General features: G+C 42.1%; 1 protein-coding gene across 2 annotated transcripts in view; it reads right to left on the reverse strand.

Moving 5' to 3' along the window:
• Positions 1–1,226: 1,226 nt before the first annotated feature.
• Positions 1,227–19,811, reverse strand: part of RAB30 (RAB30, member RAS oncogene family) — a 49,385-nt gene continuing 30,800 nt past the window's right edge. For both annotated transcript variants that reach the window (XM_062567359.1, XM_062567360.1), the window contains exons 2-5: positions 18,171–18,271; positions 16,118–16,201; positions 11,446–11,629; positions 1,227–9,189 (exon numbers count right to left, since the gene is read on the reverse strand). In XM_062567359.1, coding sequence (XP_062423343.1) covers positions 8,939–9,189; positions 11,446–11,629; positions 16,118–16,201; positions 18,171–18,263 — 612 coding nt within the window. In that variant the 5' untranslated portion in view covers positions 18,264–18,271 and the 3' untranslated portion in view covers positions 1,227–8,938. The remainder of the gene's footprint in view (positions 9,190–11,445; positions 11,630–16,117; positions 16,202–18,170; positions 18,272–19,811) is intronic.

The raw sequence follows: 19,811 nt of genomic DNA on the forward strand, positions 1-19,811 counted from the left end.
CCTATCTACACACACCAATGCCTGCCACAGCAAAGGCTTTCTGCACGACATTGCTGTTCAGCCGCTGAATAAGAAGAGTGCATATCCAACACATTACATCTTGCAAGGAAGAGCAGCCTCTCAGCACCAAGCAGATGCATGCACAGAGCAATCTCTACAGCATAAGGCTGACTCAGCTGGGCACCTGCGAGCACATGGTTGCTCCACAGCTCAGGTCTGCTGCTCTTCACCTTTCCCCAGGAAGGAAGCCTTCTTCCCCACAGGCACCACACTCCAGCCCATCTTTTTCAGTGAACACTAAGTCACATACTGTTTGATTTTTAAGGATGTTTTTCTTAACCTCCCTTTATCTAGTTCCCAGCCAGAGGCATGCAGAGACTTTTCCAGTACTTGTTTTATTGCTGATTCAAGTTGCCAGCTTCCTGGGGGATGTGGAGCAGATGGTCTGGCCCTGATGTCACAGGCACTTACCAGGGAAAGAGCTTCAAGGTCACTAGAGAAGGCAGTAGAAGACACATGAGGTCTTCAGTCTTCACAGCTCATTTCTCAAAATGAGTGTGAACAGAAGTCATCCTTGATGTGGAGTAGAGCACAGGGAAGAAATCTTATCCCCAGAATGAGTCAGAGCACAGACTTATATATCAACCAGAAAGATTACAGACTGGTAGGAGACTCCACTTTTCTTTTTTTTTTTTTTAACAGAGGTCTTTTCAAAACGATTCAAGTCATCCAAAAGGGCAGTTCGTTAGGAAGCTCCACTACAAGGCAACTCTTTTCTTCTATAAGCATGAAAGAAAAGCATGTTGAAGGCTGGAGAGAAGCACTAGAACAGAACAGAGGCACTTAAGCAACTACAGGTTCATAACGACCGTGAGTGAAAATGCTACCTGGCCTCGGTCAAATACTGCCCTCTAGTGATCACAACTGGCATTTCACACTTAGCTGTGAACTCTCTGGGTTTAAACGTAACTTTTTCTTTTGCTCTAGTGGGAAGGGACATTGCCCCCAAGGACAACAGCTCTATCTTTGCTCTTGCTGAGAGAGCCCAAAGCTAGGAGAGTCGTGGTATGCTGAACCGAAGCAGAAAATCCTCAGCAGCCATTCATTTGTTGATCCGATATTAAATCATGTCCTTCTAAAGTGAATCAATTTATCTCATATGTATTTTAAAGGTAACATTGCTTTGCAGATTTTGATCAAACAAATCAGACATTTAAAACAGCAGGTGGAAAGGATTAAACATTTATTTACATACAGATACATATGTAAGCAATTCCTAAGTATAAAAAGGACATTACAAATAAACATGAAGCTTCATACATTCATCATCCTGGTCATCCAAAATACATTCCTTTCTCAACCCCACTGTACCACACTTGACAACAAGAAGTTAAAAAACAGACAAGTCAAATGCTTCTGACAGTTTAATGATTCACAGTTTGGCAATTTGCTAACACCTATACTTTTTCCAAAGACAATATTCCAGCAACTGAAGAGAAGTGCTCTGACCGAATGTAGTGCATTTTCACCACTGAAATGGTTGTGCTTGATCAACAAGAAAGGTGTCATCTCTTCATCCTTCTGGCTATGTGTTTAGAACGTTTAAACAAATCAGGATTCTTACTGAAATGCTATACATTGTGCAGAACTCATTATTGTTGGGAAAAAAAGAACAGATCTTTAAAGAACAGCTGAATGTGTGGGAAAATCTCCAATCCAGGAAATTCCTTTAATCCTGTGGCTTCACTGGCATGGAAGCTGCAAACAGAATGCTGGGTTTAGCCTGTAAGCAAGCTTTTAATCTGCAATTCAAACTACAGCTGATGGTATAAAATGTACTTAGTTCATGCTGTAAAAGCAATTACATGCTTCATTACTGATTTATTAGTAATCAAAGCTGAAGATAGATCAGCTTTCTCTTCTGTGGAAGAAAAAACCCTTTATAAATCTCTAAAATTTATTGTAGCTCTTGGGAAAGAGGAAACATTTTAGACTCAATCTAAACAAAACACAGAATATGAAGAACTTGTCAGTTAGGTAACATTACAAAGGGGGACAAGCCATTAAACATAAAATTAAAATGCCTACTCGAAAGTATTAATGAATTCAAAGGAGAGCTGGGTGAGCCTGCATAGATCAAAGGCAGTCAGAAAAGAAATCTCATAATCTGCAAATTCACAGAACAGCCGAATACGTGCCACAGAACAGAGTGAAGTGGAAATGAAAAGGAGCAGAAAGAGCCTCGTGCCACATTGACAGCTGAGTGACTGCAGCTGCTCCAGTCTCAGATTTTTTTTTCTTTTGTAAACATCTGTGGGGAATGAAGTGAATGTGACATATCTGCAATGCATCTTGTTATGTTGAAAACCCATAGTACATTTTAAACTCTTTCTCTAATATTCAGAGATAGACTTGTAGCTCAAAATCATTTAACAAGCAAGCTCAGGGCTTACTCACTTGTCACATTAGATTGCCCCTTTTTCCCCAAAAATGTTGGCTTAAGTAGCTTTCATTTTTTTTTCCTTCAGTGCTGACTGTTTGAGAAGACCAGCTGTAAGGCTTTCTTTCCAAAGAGCCTGCAAGAGTTGAGGCAACAGCAGTGCCTGAATTCACTGTTACTTTCCTTGTTGTTTTGCTCTTACTCCATTAAAATACCAAAACAATATTCCCCTCTTCCTCTTTCCCTGTAACAGCTTGGCTGCTGGGGACATCAAGACCATTACATTTACTAAAGCTGGTGCCAATGATGTAGCCCAGCCCCTCAGAGATAGTCACCTCACGGCAAAAGTGGCAGCTCAGAAAGACTCTTCACATCAGTTGGCACATCTCATTGGATTAAGAACAGAGTCCACCTTCATACTGGTAATTTACTTACTTACTCCAAACCTCCAATGGCTCTTAACATCCGAATCTCTCACATTGGTCCCATAAAACCTTGCTGGAAAAGAACTTCAAAGAAACTGTTCATATCCAGGAAACATTAATAACTAGCCATTAATGCTAAAACAGAGAGAGACTCAAGAGTATACACCATAGCCAGTCCTGTTATCCATGGACAGATGAGCTGAACTGCTAACCATGGCTACACTCTTAAAACCACAATAAGCTTTCACTGACAACATTTAGAGCCTAGTTATACTCATGCTGTCATCTTGGCTTCTACTTTATCCCAAGTTGCTGTATTTGGAGCTAAATGCATCAGAGGCGAGCTTTTCTCTGGATCTGCAGCTCCTAGCTTTAACCAAACTTAACTCACATGGCACACAGTTTTTACGTATAGTTTTAGTTGCAGCTCATGCACATGGTGGAGTGGTTGCATTCATGAGTGATGAGAGCTGGTAATTATCTCAGCTAGACATAGTGCAGCGTAGCAAAAGGAGGCTTTGGGACAGTTCAGCTTGGTGATTAAGACGGTAAGTCAGATCAACACAGCAGGCTACGTTTGGAGTCTTGCATCATGAATTCACATCAGTGTGATGACCTTGTCGCCCATTTTCCTAGCCAAAACAAATCCTAAATTATGACCATCAACATTTCAGACAATTTCTTACTCACTAGGAATTCACAAGGTTTCCTCAAAGAACAACTTTTCTAACTGAATAAACTCAAAAAGGTCTTCTGTATATATATTCTTCTTCTATATATTCTTCTATATATTTATAGGAGCAGCACCTATGAGGATTACTGGATACCCTGATATTGGAAGCAGAGAATCCTAAAGAACTCAGATGAAAGTCGAATTCAAAGCATCTCTTATTAAAATCCAGAGCAATCAAAATCATGCAGTATTGGCTATTAGCCACGAGAGGGTGGCTCTGTTTGTGCTCATGGCCGTATCTGTGATGGCACCACAGCCTCCCCAGGGCAGTGCATCTTGCATGCTCACTCTGGTACTTCACTAGCTTGAGAGTTTTGCTCATTTTCTAAGTGAATTCTGTCTCTGAACATAGAATTTTGCCAGCTCAATATCTTAGCAGGATTTACGGACAGCTCTTCATGCTGAAAAGAGGACAAGTGGAAAAGCAGCTGAACAAACAGCAGTCCTTAGGGATAGTGAACAGGGCAAAACCTAGTATTGACTACAACTAATCACATCCCTTGTCAGCAAAAACTCAGGAAAGGCTGTTGTCCTACATGTGTGCACCCACTCTCCTCCTGCATCACTAATTTCCACTTTCCCTCTTTTCAAACCACTGTCTGCAGTGTGAACCTCAGTCTGCTGCTATTATTGCTGATGCTGAAGGAATTCAATAGCCATTAACCAGTCAACCCAGACTAGCAGGAGCAGACTGTAACTGCTATAGCTGTTTCCAGAGACAAACAGCACTAACAGGCTAATGGATTAAGAGCTGTTTCATGCATTCTACAGCAAAACCCAAGTAGCCTTTCTGATAATGTTATATGTGTTTTTATTGAATAGTAATCATAAAGTCATTTAGCATTCAGCACAGGCAGGTAACTGACTGCATGCGCCAGTGACTTACCTGGCAGTCGAATCAGAATCTCAATGTGAGAAGTGGGAAGGGACGTAAAACACCCTGTTCTTTTCAGAGCTCAAACTTTCACTATTTCCATCATAACTCTTGACCTTGTCTTTCTCCTGAAGAGGAGTTAAGAAGCTTTTCCTTAACGCTTTCTTTCTTATGGGAAATACAACTAGGAACAGAAGGCAGCTGCAGCTTCAGGAAACTTGTGGTGTAAACAGCCAATGCAAAGTATTAGTGAGAACACTTTACAGATAGTGATCTGAAGCACAGAAAATGTAGTGGTTTTTCCAAGATCAGCTTGACTAAATCAGCAGCTAATCTGAAAAAAGAGTTTCGATCATCTAGTTTTCAGAAGGTGCCTTTACTAATCTCTCCAAACAGGTCTGCTTTGTCTGCAGGCAAACACGTGTTGAACATACGTATTGGCTTCTCCTTGGAGCTAGTCATAGTAAGAGGTTTAAAGAACAAATAATGTAATTATGAGACTACTATAAAATTTTATGTTCACTCAGAAATAAGATAACTCCATGACTGTGGCTATATTGTCTTGAAAAACACATCAGCATTTAGCAACTGCACTAAAGCCAGCATCTTATACTCTCATCAGTAGGGAACATTTCCAGTCATATTTGGCCCTACCATATCTCTTGTGCAGTTTTTGGACCCTTGCCCCAGCAAGCATCATAGTTTTTCCTTACTCTTCTCTTGCAAAAGTCCCTTCATCTAGCTAGAAGGTGTTTGCCATAGATGGAGAGATGATTGCCATAAAACTGAGAGTTTTTTTTTTTTTTTTTTAATCTCCTGGTATTTTTCAACTCTTTGACCAACGTGCCACAATGTTAAATTGTCATTTGTAGTTGATAAAGCTCCTCTTCTAGTTGTAAAGCCTTCAGCAGAGGACCAGATTGCAGAAGAGATTAGCCCTCAAACCCACAAGGAGAAGTGGGTTCTATGCACTAAAGATAAAAATTAAAATGCATAAAAATAACTCCTGCAAAGGAGTTATCATGACAAAATGTCACTTACCAAACAGCTAGTTTTTGTTAACTTGGGGGGGGAGGCAAGTTTCAAACTACAACTTTGGCATACAGCCTTAAAGCACTGACCATGTAACCAGTTTCCTTTCAACCCTGTAATAATCTGCACTCCTAAAAGACTTAAAGCACTCGGGCCCAGAATAAATTTTGAAAAGAAGGATTTCAGATTTGTCCGTGGAGAAGAAATTTACCTTATTGCCCTGTCAATTCAGTTGCAGCACTTCACTGGAATAGCACATCACTGTCCGGAGATTGAATTCTTGAAAGATTTGCTAGCAACAGAACAGACACTTGCCAACTGGGAGGCAGCTAGTATACAAAATCATCAGCTAAGGGGTAGGAGAGCACTGAGAAGAGACTTAGCCTTTTAGAAACCTCCAAGTGAATATTCAAGTAAATAAAGTGAGCAATTTTCGCTATTTGATCAATTCCGCTTGTTCAGTCATGATGATGCATTAGTGTTCAATCTCCAAAGACGATGCAAGGAGCATTTTAAAATGCATTTGTAATGGTACTCAGCAGGAATAAACAGTACCTGTCCAACTCAAAAATCAGGTTTATGCCTACAATCATTATTCATTCTCCATTTATTCCCATCTCACTGGTGTTTTAACATCATTCCCTCAGTGATGTGATGCTCAAAAATATTTCTCTAATATTCTGATTTTCACTAGCAACACATTTATGTTTATTAGCATTGATCTTAAGCCGCAGGAAGGTCATCCAGTTAGGATAGCTCTATCACAGAGGTGTATATATCTCACAGAGCTTTTTCTGCATGTGTTGCCTGGCCAGAAAAACAAACAGTTAAAGGCTGAGTTGTCTCTATCTTTCCTTCTGTGGGGCACAAATTCGGCTCTCTCATACTTAACTAACAGCTTTCAAAAACACACAGAAACTTCTGAAACTTCTGCAGGCTGAGGTGATGGGCCTCTCTGTCAAGTCAGTTTGAAAGCAGCCAATAGCTTCCAAATTTCGCAGAGGAATGTTTTGGAAGATTGGGTAGATGAAGAGGGTGTTGGACAGTTATACCTGAAGCTTTGATGCTATTGGAAAATAAGGCCACCCATACGTGCTGCAGTGAGCAGTCTCTTTCCCCCTTGATTACCTTGATCAAATAGCCCTGCCTTCTTTGTTAGTAAGTTTTATGCTTTCTGACAAGGTCCACCATCTGCAGAGTAAGAACTTTTACAGATTAAATGTATGTAATATTGATTTCTAACTCCAGTATTATCTTACATATAACCTCATGAGTCTTGCTTTAAACAAATACTAAGAGCTATAGAGAATCAGCTCTTTCAGAGCTGAATGGTCTTTCGGAGTTGGTAGTCCCATGCATTTCTAAATCCTCTGGGTTACCGCATGAGCAGAGACTAAAAAGAACCAGTAGAAGCCAGTGTGACATTTCCCCAGCATTTAACACTTAGAGCAGCACTTCATAAAATGTTACTTAAGTGACAAACAAGTTTTGTACCACAACTTCTACATTGCATTTTGACCACAACTTATGAAAGAAGGAAGTGACCTAAACAGTGGCAAGAAAAATATTCATTAAAATGGCTACATTATACAGTACTCTCCTCTCTCTCTCAAACACACAAACATACAGTTAGTTTCCATTGGAGATCAAAGGCACAATATGATATAGCCCAAAGAAGGTTGGTTGTGTGTTTTTTTTTTCTTTTTTAGGAAAATGAAAAAAAAGCATTTAAAAATGGTAGTGTTTTTTTTTTTTTTTAATCTTCAAGAAGTACTTGTTGGCAGCTTTTTATGTCAATACAAAAGCTCAGTTATAATCACCAGTAAGTGCCAAATGATATTAAGCTGATTAGTTCTAACTTATAGCATATCACACCCATGTTATTATCAGGAAAGTTTCATCCAGACTAGCTAAACTGATGTCAAACTTTTTTTAAAAAACATTGTTCTTGTGCGTATTAACCTCTCCTCTAATTTTGCTTTAACGTCAACATGTAAATTTGCAATGCATTATTAGAGTATGGCACTAGAGGTGTAATAACAAATTCCATAATGCTTCCACTCCAGGGGGTTTGTAGAAAGAAATTGCCTTAACAGTTATACATACACCAGAGTCTGAGATGTAAGACTACAAAGCATCAAGTAAATTAAGTGACTCTACAACCCTGAATCTGAAAGCTACTCTAAAGAGAATAGATGCCAGGAAAATACCTTTAAGAGCTTCTCAGAGTACAGTTCCACATGGTGATTGCTGGATGAGTTAGACACAGAATGATACCACTTGCAACCTGTTGCTATTTCCACTTAGCGTAAAAAAAAAAAATTCTACAAAACTGTATGCCTGCTTCTCAACAAGAACGGTATCTACAAGCTTTATATTTACTCAAACATATTGCAGACTGCCATTTAAAACTGTGCTCTCTTTGAACCCTTATATACAATCAATGCACACGCAATATTCTGGTCAGGTCTGGCGCATTTTTTCCAACTCCAGTAATAAAATTTCCCAAATTTTTCACATAAGGACATTACTAAGTAGGGAGGAGGAGAATTTGTTATTTTTTTTATTATTATTTCTGGAAAGTCTTTTCATCCTATGTTGGATGTCAAAAAAGCACAGTCCCTACCCACCATGTTCAGGCTAGAAAAAGAGGTAATGAGTTTTTTTTTTTCTTTTTTAAATGAACAGTGCTTATTAGTGTTCTTTTTCCTAATTATTCTAACTTACACATTCAGAGGACAGTAATGTAGTAAGACTACATTTGGTCTATGGAATACTTGCTGAACTGGTAGCACCAAGGGGAGCAAGGGAGTTGTATCCATATCTCTTCTCAAACCATTGTTTGGAAGTGTTGCTATATATAACTATTCTTTCTTTTCTTTTTAGATTTCATGTTCATGAAAGTGCCTGTAGATAAGAGAGATAATACTGTTTCAAACACCAGAGTCCTCCATGAAGATGTGTGGACAGACTCTACAAACATGTCCTAAAAACTCATTGGCTGGCAGCCCACAAGATTGCCAGTACAGTCCAGGGTCAGCATTCATTTCCTCTCTTTCTTTTTTTAAAAAGGACCAAACACATTGTCCTGTAAGAGAGCATTTGAACCCTTCAGTATCTTCAAGTGAGGCTGTTCTAGTCTCCTAAAGAAGGAAATACAGCAGCTCATGTTCTCCATTTCATGAAGCACCTTGTACAATTCTTCTTTTCCTATCCAACTCCAGCGACTGCAAAAAAATTAAAATTAAACCATGTTATATTCTGCTATGTTGCCATGCAGCTGGAGCTGTCAGCCTGCCGTGCTTCTAGATCTGCAACCCGACTCACGGTAAGTCAGATGGGTCACAGATTGGCAGGAATTCCTTTAAAGGAGATGAATCCCAGAAAAACAATCCTCTTGGCCCACGGAGGACAGGGAATCACGTGCCTGCTCTTTAATTAAAATTACAGCAAGTCAAATAGCTGATGCTTTTCCCCTCTCCTGGTAACGGAGATGCCACATTGTTCACAAGGGTGTTCTGTCGTGCCTCACTGATCAACCGACAAGCTAAGTCCAGGAAGAGTTTTTCCACATTATCTGATTCTTTTGCAGAGGTTTCCAGATAGTACATGTCTTGCGCTTCAGAAAATTCTGCAGCTCTTTGTTGGGACACTTCCCTCTTATCAGCTAAATCAATCTTATTACCTGCATTGATAAAAGATTTTAAAAAGGGAATTAGACTTCCGAGACAAAAGGAACAGAAATGGATCAGCAACGAAGTAGTTTTTGGTGCACAGATAGGGCTTTTGATGGGAAATTCTTAGTGCCAGCCCTCCCCTCCAAAGAGCAGATTCCCTGATATGTGCAACCAAGTTCATTTAATGTCAGGTCATTTAACAGAATATGCCCTGTGAACATACAAGTCAGTTAGCAAACAGATGCATTAGTGCTAAATTAAAGCTAATCAACTGACATTAAAGGATTTTCATTTTAATAACTATTGAAAATTCTCCTGTTCTTGCTCTAGGGAGCACTTAAAATGTCAGGTATAAAAATGTCAGGTAAAATCAGGTAATGGGATGCTAAATGTGATATTTTTCATGTAATTATAAGCTTCAGAACAAGCCCAGCACAGAAGGCTGCTTTCCTGTTTTAATGAAATATTCCTGTGAGTGATATGGCTGTGGAGCCTGGAACATGGATGGGCTCAAGGGTGCTCATAGAACAAGGTGGGTAAAGAAATCAGCCCTTTCCTTTGGGAGCTCACTTTAGTAGACAGTTGATTAATGTCCCAAGCAAATGTCTGCTACAATTATATCCTAATACTGCCACTTCACTTTAAACGTTATGTCTTTACCATAAATTAATCTCACAAAAAGAGACCAAGACCTGTGACTGCAGGGGACTGTGTGTCCAGGGATTCAGCAGGTTCAAGAGGCAACCTCCTCGACCTAGTGTCTACCTCCTCCAAGGCTACTGTGAGGATCAGTAGGAGGAAAAGCTCTTTCATGCTTTCATTGGAGAGCCACATCTCACTGCCATCCATTCATCTGAGATGTCCTTTTTTTACGATAACTACTTGAACACAGTATATACACCAAAGTTACATTTATAAACAGATCATCACAAGCTGGGTAGGTCATCACTTGTCAATCACTAGCAATCACTTGTTAATGTAAGTGGGCTATTGCTGGTGCCATCTGCAAAAGTGTGCACAGAGGCTACTAGCATTTATATTTTATGCCGTAACTGTTGATAAGAAACTTAATGTTCCACAAAAATCTATGTATACATCTGTCAGTCATTTACTAATTATTTCTGCATTATTTGTACAAGTCTCGTATTCTTCTTAGGCAGTGTAATGAGTTTCTGGTATGGAAGTGCCTTAAATCCTAACATTTATGTGCAACAGCATTGGGGCATGTAAAGCTCAAAGGATTTTTAAAAATACCATATTTTTCAAATGAAATTGATAATAAAGATACTAGATCATCCTGAAGAACTTTATTATTTTTAATGGCAATCTATTAATGAGAAAAGGACACTGCAGTAAAAAAATTAAATACCCCCCACTCCAATTTTTTGGCTTTTCCCAAGTTAATTTTTTATTGTTCTTCACATACTCTGGGGCCTTTAAAGGTCAGGTTCTGACTGCCAGATTCTGAAAGGAGAGCCAAGCAAAGCACAGGCAGGCACAATACCTTTCACCTTGCTTGTAGCAAACAGATGGCATGAGGTCTGTTTTAGCTTGAACTGAAGCTGCTACAGATAGATGGTGGAAGCTATATTATCTTTAGTTTCACTAAAATCCATGGGAAAAATGTAGATTTCCAGCTCTGCCCCACCTATAATTTTAGGATACACACACCCTTGGAGTTCTGCCTCCCAGGTCTTGACCCACTCTGGCCAAGACACCCGCTGTCCCACAGCTAGCAGGGTATAACAACCTGCAGGCGTTGCCAGCTTCAGCAGGTCCCCGTACCTTTGCAGAGATCTCAGCTGGGAGTTGCAAGGGAAAGGGCTCTGTGGTTAGCTTTATTGGTAGCTGCACAGTCACCATTTTAGTTCAATCTGCAGGAAGTATCCACCTCTACAGGCAGAAACCTTAAGCCTGGGAGAAGTCCACCCTTTGAGAAGTAGCTGTTGCTGTCCTGCACATCCTCATCAGGGCACTGGGGTTATCCACAGCATCCAAGCAGTGGGTCATCTCATTCAAAGGGACCAGCTGCACCTTACACCCATGGGCTGTTACAGCTCCAACTGGCAAGAAGAACTATTGTATCCACCTGGAAATGCTGCACTGCTGTATCTGTTTGGGATTCTTGCACTGTCACTTAATGCAGGTGTTGCATTTTCCCCCTGCTAACACCTCCGTCCGCCTTTGGCTCTCAGCAGGGTCCCAACACACACAGCTCACGACCTCTCCTCAGACCCACCCTTTGAAGGATGGCCGGCACTTACCGACTAGCACAGTTATGACCTTGTTGCTGGCGTATTGCTCTATTTCTCTCAGCCACTCGGGAAGACATCGGAAGGACTCCTCACAGGTTATGTCATACGTCAGTATTAACGCGTTGGCGCTGCGATAGTAACTCTGCGTTATGGACCGGAATCGCTCTTGTCCTGCCGTGTCCCAGATCTGCAGCTTTTAGCATAATAAGGGGAAGGAGGGAAAGAAAAAAAGAATAAATTTAACATTCTTTATTCGATAGCCGCACCCTTTTGACCTAAATGCCTTCAGGGTAAAAGCAATGCTGGGAAAGCACTTAGCTCTTCTCCCCTTTGGCTCCCCTTCCCCCAACAATTTTTGTTTCCATTTCTGCATTTACAGATTGAAATGCAAGGCACAAGCTCGGATGGTAATCCAGCCGGCATCCCTGGGAAGCCAAGGGTCCGCAAGCTTTCATGTAACTTTTGGCATTTCGCTCAGCAGCGGACGGAGTCAGCTTTGCCAGCGTGGAGTTATAATGCAGGCACTGGAGGGAGAAAATCACTTCTCAGGCTCCTTCCCCCGATGTCCAACGGGCGTCCTGCACCAACAACAGCGTCCATCGCAGAAGCGTTAGGAAAGCCTCTCCTCTAGCTCACAAAGTTATTTAGTTCTGTCGACATGATGTATCAAAGGGGTAGAAACCGTAGGAGCAAACGGAGAGCTCAGACTTGCAGCAGAACGCCGATTCAAGGTTTCTACTACATCTCCCCTACGTAACTTGGGATATATCACCCAGTTGTTTGCGACCTTTCTTCCCAATATGTAGAAGTGGTTAACAACACCTTCTCTATACAGAAGAGGTCATGAGGCTTAACTGATGCTTGTAAAGCTCTCTAGGGCCAGGAATACAACATATAAGACATTTCCCAGTATGAATTAAACTTTTCTGATTTTTATAATTTGACCATCTGATCAATTTTTTCAGTATTTCAAAAATGCAAAGAAGCAAATACCCAAAATTAAAATATTCCAGCTTCAGAGAGTATTTCTCTGCTTCATCTGTTATTTTTAAAGTGCCCCTCTCTGGAGCAAAGTATATGAAAGGTTGATTTCCAGACAGAGTTTTTTGTACTTTGGGCAGCAGAAGTTAAAATATTTAGGATTTTTTCCATATGTCGCGCAGCCCATAACAGAGCAAACGTTATTCTCGCTGAGTTCCAAAGCTGAACCACATCAGTTAATCATCATAAATACGTTATTTTGAATTGAGAGCCCTCAATAAAAAGCTTTCAGACATAGAGTATCATTTTGAAAAAGTACATTTTTGCAAAAAAAATAATTTGTGGCTCATTCACGACTCCTAGGCAACTTGCAGTCTATTCCTTTGGCAACCTGCGTTTAGATGGCTGACATGGCACCTGCATTTAAGGTATGCAAAGCCATAAGTGAAACTACTTGCATGTAAAATACAGACAGCAACCAAGCCCTCTTTAAAACAGATCAGCCTTCAAACTCTGACAAATTGGGGGGAAAAAAACACAAATAATTCTGTGTTGTTCATCAGTTTCTCAGAAAAAAAGCTTATTGATTAGTCTACTTGTTAACGAGTTTATAAATTCTTTGCATTTATTCAGAAGATCTCTGAGACAATAGGGACTTTTTATGTGGCTGTGTTCTGCCACTGCTTTAATACAACAGCTTTTGAAATCAAAATGGACTGTACTGGGCTGCTTTGGGGGAGAAGGTCCTGACTTTTGCTGTGAATCTACCTGCTAGGCAGGTACAGACATTAGAAGAAAAGCCCTAGAACTTACAACCACAGATAAAATTGGCTTTGAGACAAAATGAGTGTCTCGCACTTTACCCCACTGAATTTATTTCTGCCAAGTGAAAGACTTGACAGCAGCCATTTCACTCGTCTCATTTTGTCAGAGCTACCAAAGGCTGGTGGATGACTCAGCCTGCAAAAATCCAAGTTATTTGGATGTTAATTTTGGGAATTTTGGGAAGCTCATGCTTCCCCATCTCCCAGCACTTGCATACATGTTTAGATTTATGCACATGAACACTTCTGCATGCACAGTACGATCACAGATGCACACAGCACAGCGCTGTGTTTGCAGCACTGGAGACGTTCATCTCTGACCCGCATTACAATTGCCATCTACTTGGCTCGAATTTGTGCAGCCTCTTACAAAGTGCATATGCTAAGCATATTTTGGGGCCTGTTAGAAAAGCTCACACAGACCAAAAACCCTTCTAAACTGCACAGTGCTGTCTCACACACTTCACGACACTGTATGTAAAGAACACGAAGGGAAGCAGGCGCTCTCTTTCGTCTTACAGTTGGTCCGTCATTCAGCATTAGCAGCTCTTCTGACATCCGAAGCGGCTTGCACAGCCCTCGTGCTAGCAAATCCTTCTCCACCGACTTTAGAATGCAATTCTGAAAGCTAGGAAGTGATCTTCCCAGAAATCTATCTTTTCTTTTTAAAATTTAAAACCTTTTCAGTAAATAGTGCTGCGCTCTGATCCTGGATTCTGACAGACGTGCAGGAGACACTGCCCGGAACGGAAGCGGAGTCACAACTCGAGCGCTGTTAAATGCACTAACGGCCACAAAGCGCTCAGATTGAGGAGTATGTTGGTTTTATTGCTCTGTGCTCTGAGTCATACTGCTTTTCCCACTAGCTCATTCAGCGTTTATTCCTACCAGCATTGTTTATTCAAGAAGTTTTAGATCACTGCCTGTTTGCACTCATGTGAGAGGTGGAAAGGAACCATTTTGTCTTTCAGACTTTGGAAAGATTGTTCAAAGGGGTGAATTTATAGTATTTCTTCATACACTGGTGACTTCTGCTTTCTCCACTGATGGAAGAGGGAGTCCTTTAACTTAACAACAACTCTTATTTGACTTATCAACTCTTATATGAAGATTCAACAGCTAGCACTTACCAACTGCTCTGTTGATCTGATGGTTACCTGTGTATTTGTTAGATGTTTTGAAGGCAACAGGGATTTATAATGCAAACAAGTCCACACTCAGCTTGTACAGCCTCCTTGCACAGTCCCTGTCTCTGAGTTACCCACGTTGGCATAACTATGTTCACAACCTTCTCTCCATTAAAGAGTTTGCACCCTCAGGCCAAGCAGATTATGTCACAGGTACAAATAAAACACAGACAAGTCCTTGCTGAAGGTAACTCCACTTAATTTCAACCGGCTAAGAAACTGGATCTCAAATACAAGCTGAGTTACCGGGGCTCCATCTTTGCTTGTCAAGGTAGTGTTGCTTGCCTGCCTGCTGCTCTATCCCACTTGCAAAGCAATGGGCAGCACATTAAGTCGGTCCATATCCTTATGTAGATATTGATATCTCCTATCCTTTACTTGGTTAAACTGTACAGTCTTTTGGTCAAGGACTATCTCTTGCCACAGGCTTCTACAGCTCCTCACGCAGCAGAGTGAGAGCCTGCAGGCATTATCATAGGTTTTCCAATCTGTCCTGAACTTATGAACACGATACCCATTTTTTTCCTCAAAAACTCTGCACTGAAAAAATGGGTGGAGGATTAAAAAAAAACACCCAGGACTGAAAATCTGCGCAAGCCCACTGTCTCCATCCCACCACTTGTATGAGCTTAAAAATGGGTCCAGATCTTAAATCTAGTCACTGCCACACTGCTGCAGGTTCTTCTACTTGCTCACCATCAGACTCTGTGTAGGTAGCAAAGAGAAAACAGCTGTTACTCACTTCCATATCCTTGCAGTTAATACAGGCACAGTAATTCTCAGAGTAGTTTAGGGACCCTGGACATCTTCTTGACACCAGAAGCTCATATAATCATATTCTTCTCCCACCTCCTGAACACCACACTAGCTGTGACTAAACCTCTACTAATGAATTAAACAGTGCCAGCCAACATCTCTGGGCACTGCCCCCTAATCCTGTATCTCATTAAATTGTTAGATTGGGCTCTGGCATGTTTTGGCCTGGGTCAACTAGTTCTCTGCCCAATGATATCCAGCTTCAGTTCAGGAACTAGCACAGGACAAGGACAGTTTCCGGCAGGCAGTTTGGATAGGACTACCCTGTTTTGGAGGGAAAATGGTTAATAGTGTGGACATAGGTCATTGTTGCCTTTATCCTTAGGCCTGTTGACTTAAGGGCCAGTATTGCAACAGTCTCAACTTCTCCCACACTCATAGCTCAGCAGAAGTTGACAATGAGCCTTCGCTTTGCAGAACCCTCCCCCATGCAAGCCCAGAAATCTGCTCTGCCCTCCTCCAGTAATCTCAGGAGCTCAGCGGGAGGAAACCTTCATCGAGCACATCCCAGGAGGGATGAAACAGATTTCAGCTTACCAGAAATGCAATAAAATGGAGATTGCATTGAAGTGGTTCTTTGCACTTCCATAACCCCTGCCAGCTAAGATCTCTGTGCCTTATAAACCAGAACAGAGTTTTGCAAAACCTCCCCTTTTTATTTTCTTCCTTGGAAGAGGTTCACTATTATGATCCTTACAGTAGTTGGGAAGAGGGGCACAGAGATTAAGCGTGATGCTCAGCATCTTCTGAGCCAAGACGCAGAACCTCACACACCAGTACCTGTCCATGGGTCTCCTATCAGCAGGATGGCTGCTTTCAAAGAGAGACCTGAACTGCTATCTGACTTTAAGCTGAGAATCATCAGGTTCCTACCTTTACTTTTTCACCATTGATCTCCACAGTTTTAATCATAAAGTCAACCCCAATCGTGGCTCCTTGACCTGGTGGGAAAAGCCCCTGGAAGAAAAGAAGAGTTTCATTAAGTTCTATAGCAAGACAAAAATTTCTCTGCATACCAGTTCTTACCCTTTTCCACCCCCAATACTATTCCACCCATGTCTCCTTTCCCGGACACTTCTTTCCAATCACATTTAGATAGGAAAACAGCTCTAAATGAACAGCACTAAAAGGTGCAACTGGTTGTTGAGTTGCCCCAGGCAGGAGGAATGGGGTCTGGCAAAGCTCTGCATGCTGATCTGGCCTCAATTACATTGAAAATCCAGTGCAGGAGAGAGCAAAATCTGCTTCTGCATCTTGTGGGGAATAAAACGAACATTTCACATAGTACAAAGGTTACCATAATCCAACCCCACAATGTTTTCCTTGCTTACAGGTCCCTAATCCTGTAGAAAGCAACTGACTTGAGGTAGGAGAATAAACAGGAGAAGAGAAAGAGGACAAAAAGGGAAAAATAGAAGGAAAAGCCCTTTTACTTCTGTATAAGCTGCTGATATTGGCAGCCTCTCTGACCCATTTTTGTAACTCCTTTAAAGAGATGGGAACAAAACTGTAAGGAGGCAGGATTAGATGAGATGACTTTGCTCCTGCAACCTCATGCCTCTTCCCCTCCAGTGTGCCGCAGGAGCGTCAAAACGCTTTTCGGCCAGGTCCTGTGCGACAGGCTCACGAGCCTGCACAGCAGCTCAAGAAAAATGGCGAGAGCTGTTATCAGCACTGCAGCAATGCCAAGAGTCTGTAGCTGTCACGTTTCTGGCAGCATTCAATCTCGATGCCATCTGAAAGGAATAACAGCAAACCAAAAAAAAAAAAAAAAAAAAAAACACCCCAGAAAAGAGCTTTTTGATTTCTGGTGTCCAAGCCTACAAAGTCACGTAGATTTGGGGGCGTATCCATCTCTTACACCAGCAGCAGCAATAGTGCTGCCAAAGCACAAGCAGCAGCAGAGCTGGCTACAGATTTCCCAATTAACCCTTCGGGCCCAGTTTTATTGCCATTAGCTATTTACGCTCAATAGGAGAGCATGTTAAACATTACTACAGTTTTAAAAATGAAACTAACAGTTGGAGGAAGTTGCTGACAACTCCCAGTGAAAACTTAAAAATAAACAAACAATCCAACACTGCAACAAAAACAGAACTAACATTATATATTGCATCATGCAAACTTCTCTCAGCTAGGATCACAGAAGTCTGGTCCTTTACTCACCAGCATTTAAAAAAAAGAAAGGCGAGGGGAAGACAGTTCTTAAATTTTTGCATTTAATTGATTTTCTGCAATTAGGGTGACAGATAAGGTCTGCCAATGCCCAATCTCAGGCAAGGTTTTCTGGAGCCTATGCATGTAAAGCCACAGAAGCAGGGAGCTCAGGTTTTCCCTAGGCAACACCAGGTCTCATTTTATTGCCGGCAGCCCACCACAACAGACTTCAAGTCATGCTCTCAGTAAAACTCTAGAAGTATAAACTCTTTAGAGTCTGATGTTTAACAAAATACACTGGCCTGGCAGCCCTGGACCCTGAAATTATCTAATTGTCTAATAATTAAGAAAAAAAGACATCTTTTTGCACAAGCAGACTGACTTACCTCTTCAGCCTTGAAGGGATCAGATAGAAAAGGCATACTGGAAAGTGCACCAGAAAGTGTTCTGGTCAAAACCAGGAGGAGTTTTTACAGTAGTTTTAGAGAAGACTTTCCATTGTAGGAGGGGGATGTGTTTTTCTAAGCACCAGGACCCCAATAAGCTTGCCTACGGCATTAGTGAGGTATCGTTTGTGCTGGTGAGGTTGCTATTAGTGACACGTGCCCTCAGAAACGCAGCCAAGAAAATACCTCACTGCTGCACTGCCAGCAGACACCTTAGCTCGCAGTCACGGGGTCCGAGTTACTTTAGAGCCCATTCCTTGTCCGAACAGGCGCAGTAGCATTCCCATCTCCTTGGCACACACGCGATGGACACCCAATCTTACCTGAGTGAAGCGACGGACTAAGCAGGTCTTCCCCACACCAGCGTTGCCAATTAAAACAATTTTGAAGAGGAAATCATAATCTTCCATACTCATTTACGCAGCTGCAAGAGAGAGCGCAACACAAGATGAGCCAAAGCGCCAGTTGCTCCGTGGTCCAACTTGACACCCAACGCTCTTGCCAGGCACTAGCGGAGAGGAGTGTGGCAAGTTCTGGCTCCCTCCCACCTGGAGAAATACCCTTTCATCCCTGCTGAACTTTATTCCTCCAAATCCTCAGACCAAAGGTCACGCCAGCACTCACACGGCTTCCAAGATAACAGAGAAAGGCTCCTTGCACTCCAACACAGAGACACTCCTCACGGACCTGCCTCCAAGCAGGCAGAGTCCAGTCCACCTAGTCAAGTCGCAGCTGGTGTGAAACCTTGACCGCGTTGCAGCTCTCATGCCATCCTGCTAGCTCCCCACAAACGCCTTACACCGATGGTTCAGCCTTATGGGCATTGCTACATAAGCCTGAGCATGACGTTTCCTAGATTCCTTCTAACGCTTGTTTCACTGATGATTGCGCCCACTCCAAAGGACAGTCTAGACCATGCCACATTGTCTGAGAAGACCACGGAATTTATTTCTGCTATGGCAATACCCAGAAACCTGCAGTGAACCTCTCGACAGCACCGGAAAAGGTGACAGTAGGGGTCTCTTGAGGGACCTCCAGCCTGCAGTTAGCAGGACACCAGTTGATGAGATGGCCAAACAGCAGCACCCACATGTTGGGCCACAGCAGCAGGAGGACAGGAGAGACAGGAAAATTAAAAATAAGATCAGCAGTGTTTGGTATAAGGACAAAAAAAAAAAAATCGCACACAGAGCCCAATCCAACATCTTGCACCTGAGTGTGCAGTTGGCACCAAAGCGAGAGGAGAGGGTTGTGATGGTCAAGACAATTTGCAACAGGCAGAAAAGATTAAATCAGAGATGCCAGGCTGAAAATCCACAGACATGGAAGCAGATCGGCAGTGTCCTTGCCTAGCTGTGGCCAGGTACTCGTGTCAAAGAACCAGGTAGCACTTGAGATCAGACAGCACGAGGGACTTAGTCAAGAGAAAGATTTACAAACCATCACTGGAGATACCGGAGAATAGGCTGACGGGGTATTAGTACTTACAGGACAGGCACTGGATGAGGAAGTAGAGCCAAAACCAGGAAGCTTAAGAGATGAGAGGAATAAGAAGAAAAGAAAAAAAAGAACAGAGTGAAGAATTTCAGTTCCTCAGTAAAACCCTAGATGGTTTAGATTGCTTCTATGGAGCTGCTGAAGAGGGAGCTACCACCACGTGGCAGCACACCAGACACTCCCAGCTACAGGTCCAGTCTCACTGCACAGCTGTAATAGGGCTCGTAACCAAACAGTAAGAGCAGTCAAAGAAGTCACAACAAAATGACACTGCCTGAGTCGGTCTGACGAGGGGCACACCAAAGCATCACCCAAGGGTCCAAGCACCACCAAGTACTTTACACACCAAAAGGCAGAAGAGGTGGAGGACTGATTCAGCTGCTTTGCTTGCATGACCCTTGGTCCTTCCAGGAGCCTACAAAAGGGTAACCGCTACCAGTCAGTGACTAATGATCTACATCACATCA

Source organism: Rhea pennata, chromosome 1 (assembly GCF_028389875.1).
Source record: "Rhea pennata isolate bPtePen1 chromosome 1, bPtePen1.pri, whole genome shotgun sequence".
Classification (NCBI taxonomy): Eukaryota; Metazoa; Chordata; class Aves; order Rheiformes; family Rheidae; genus Rhea; species Rhea pennata.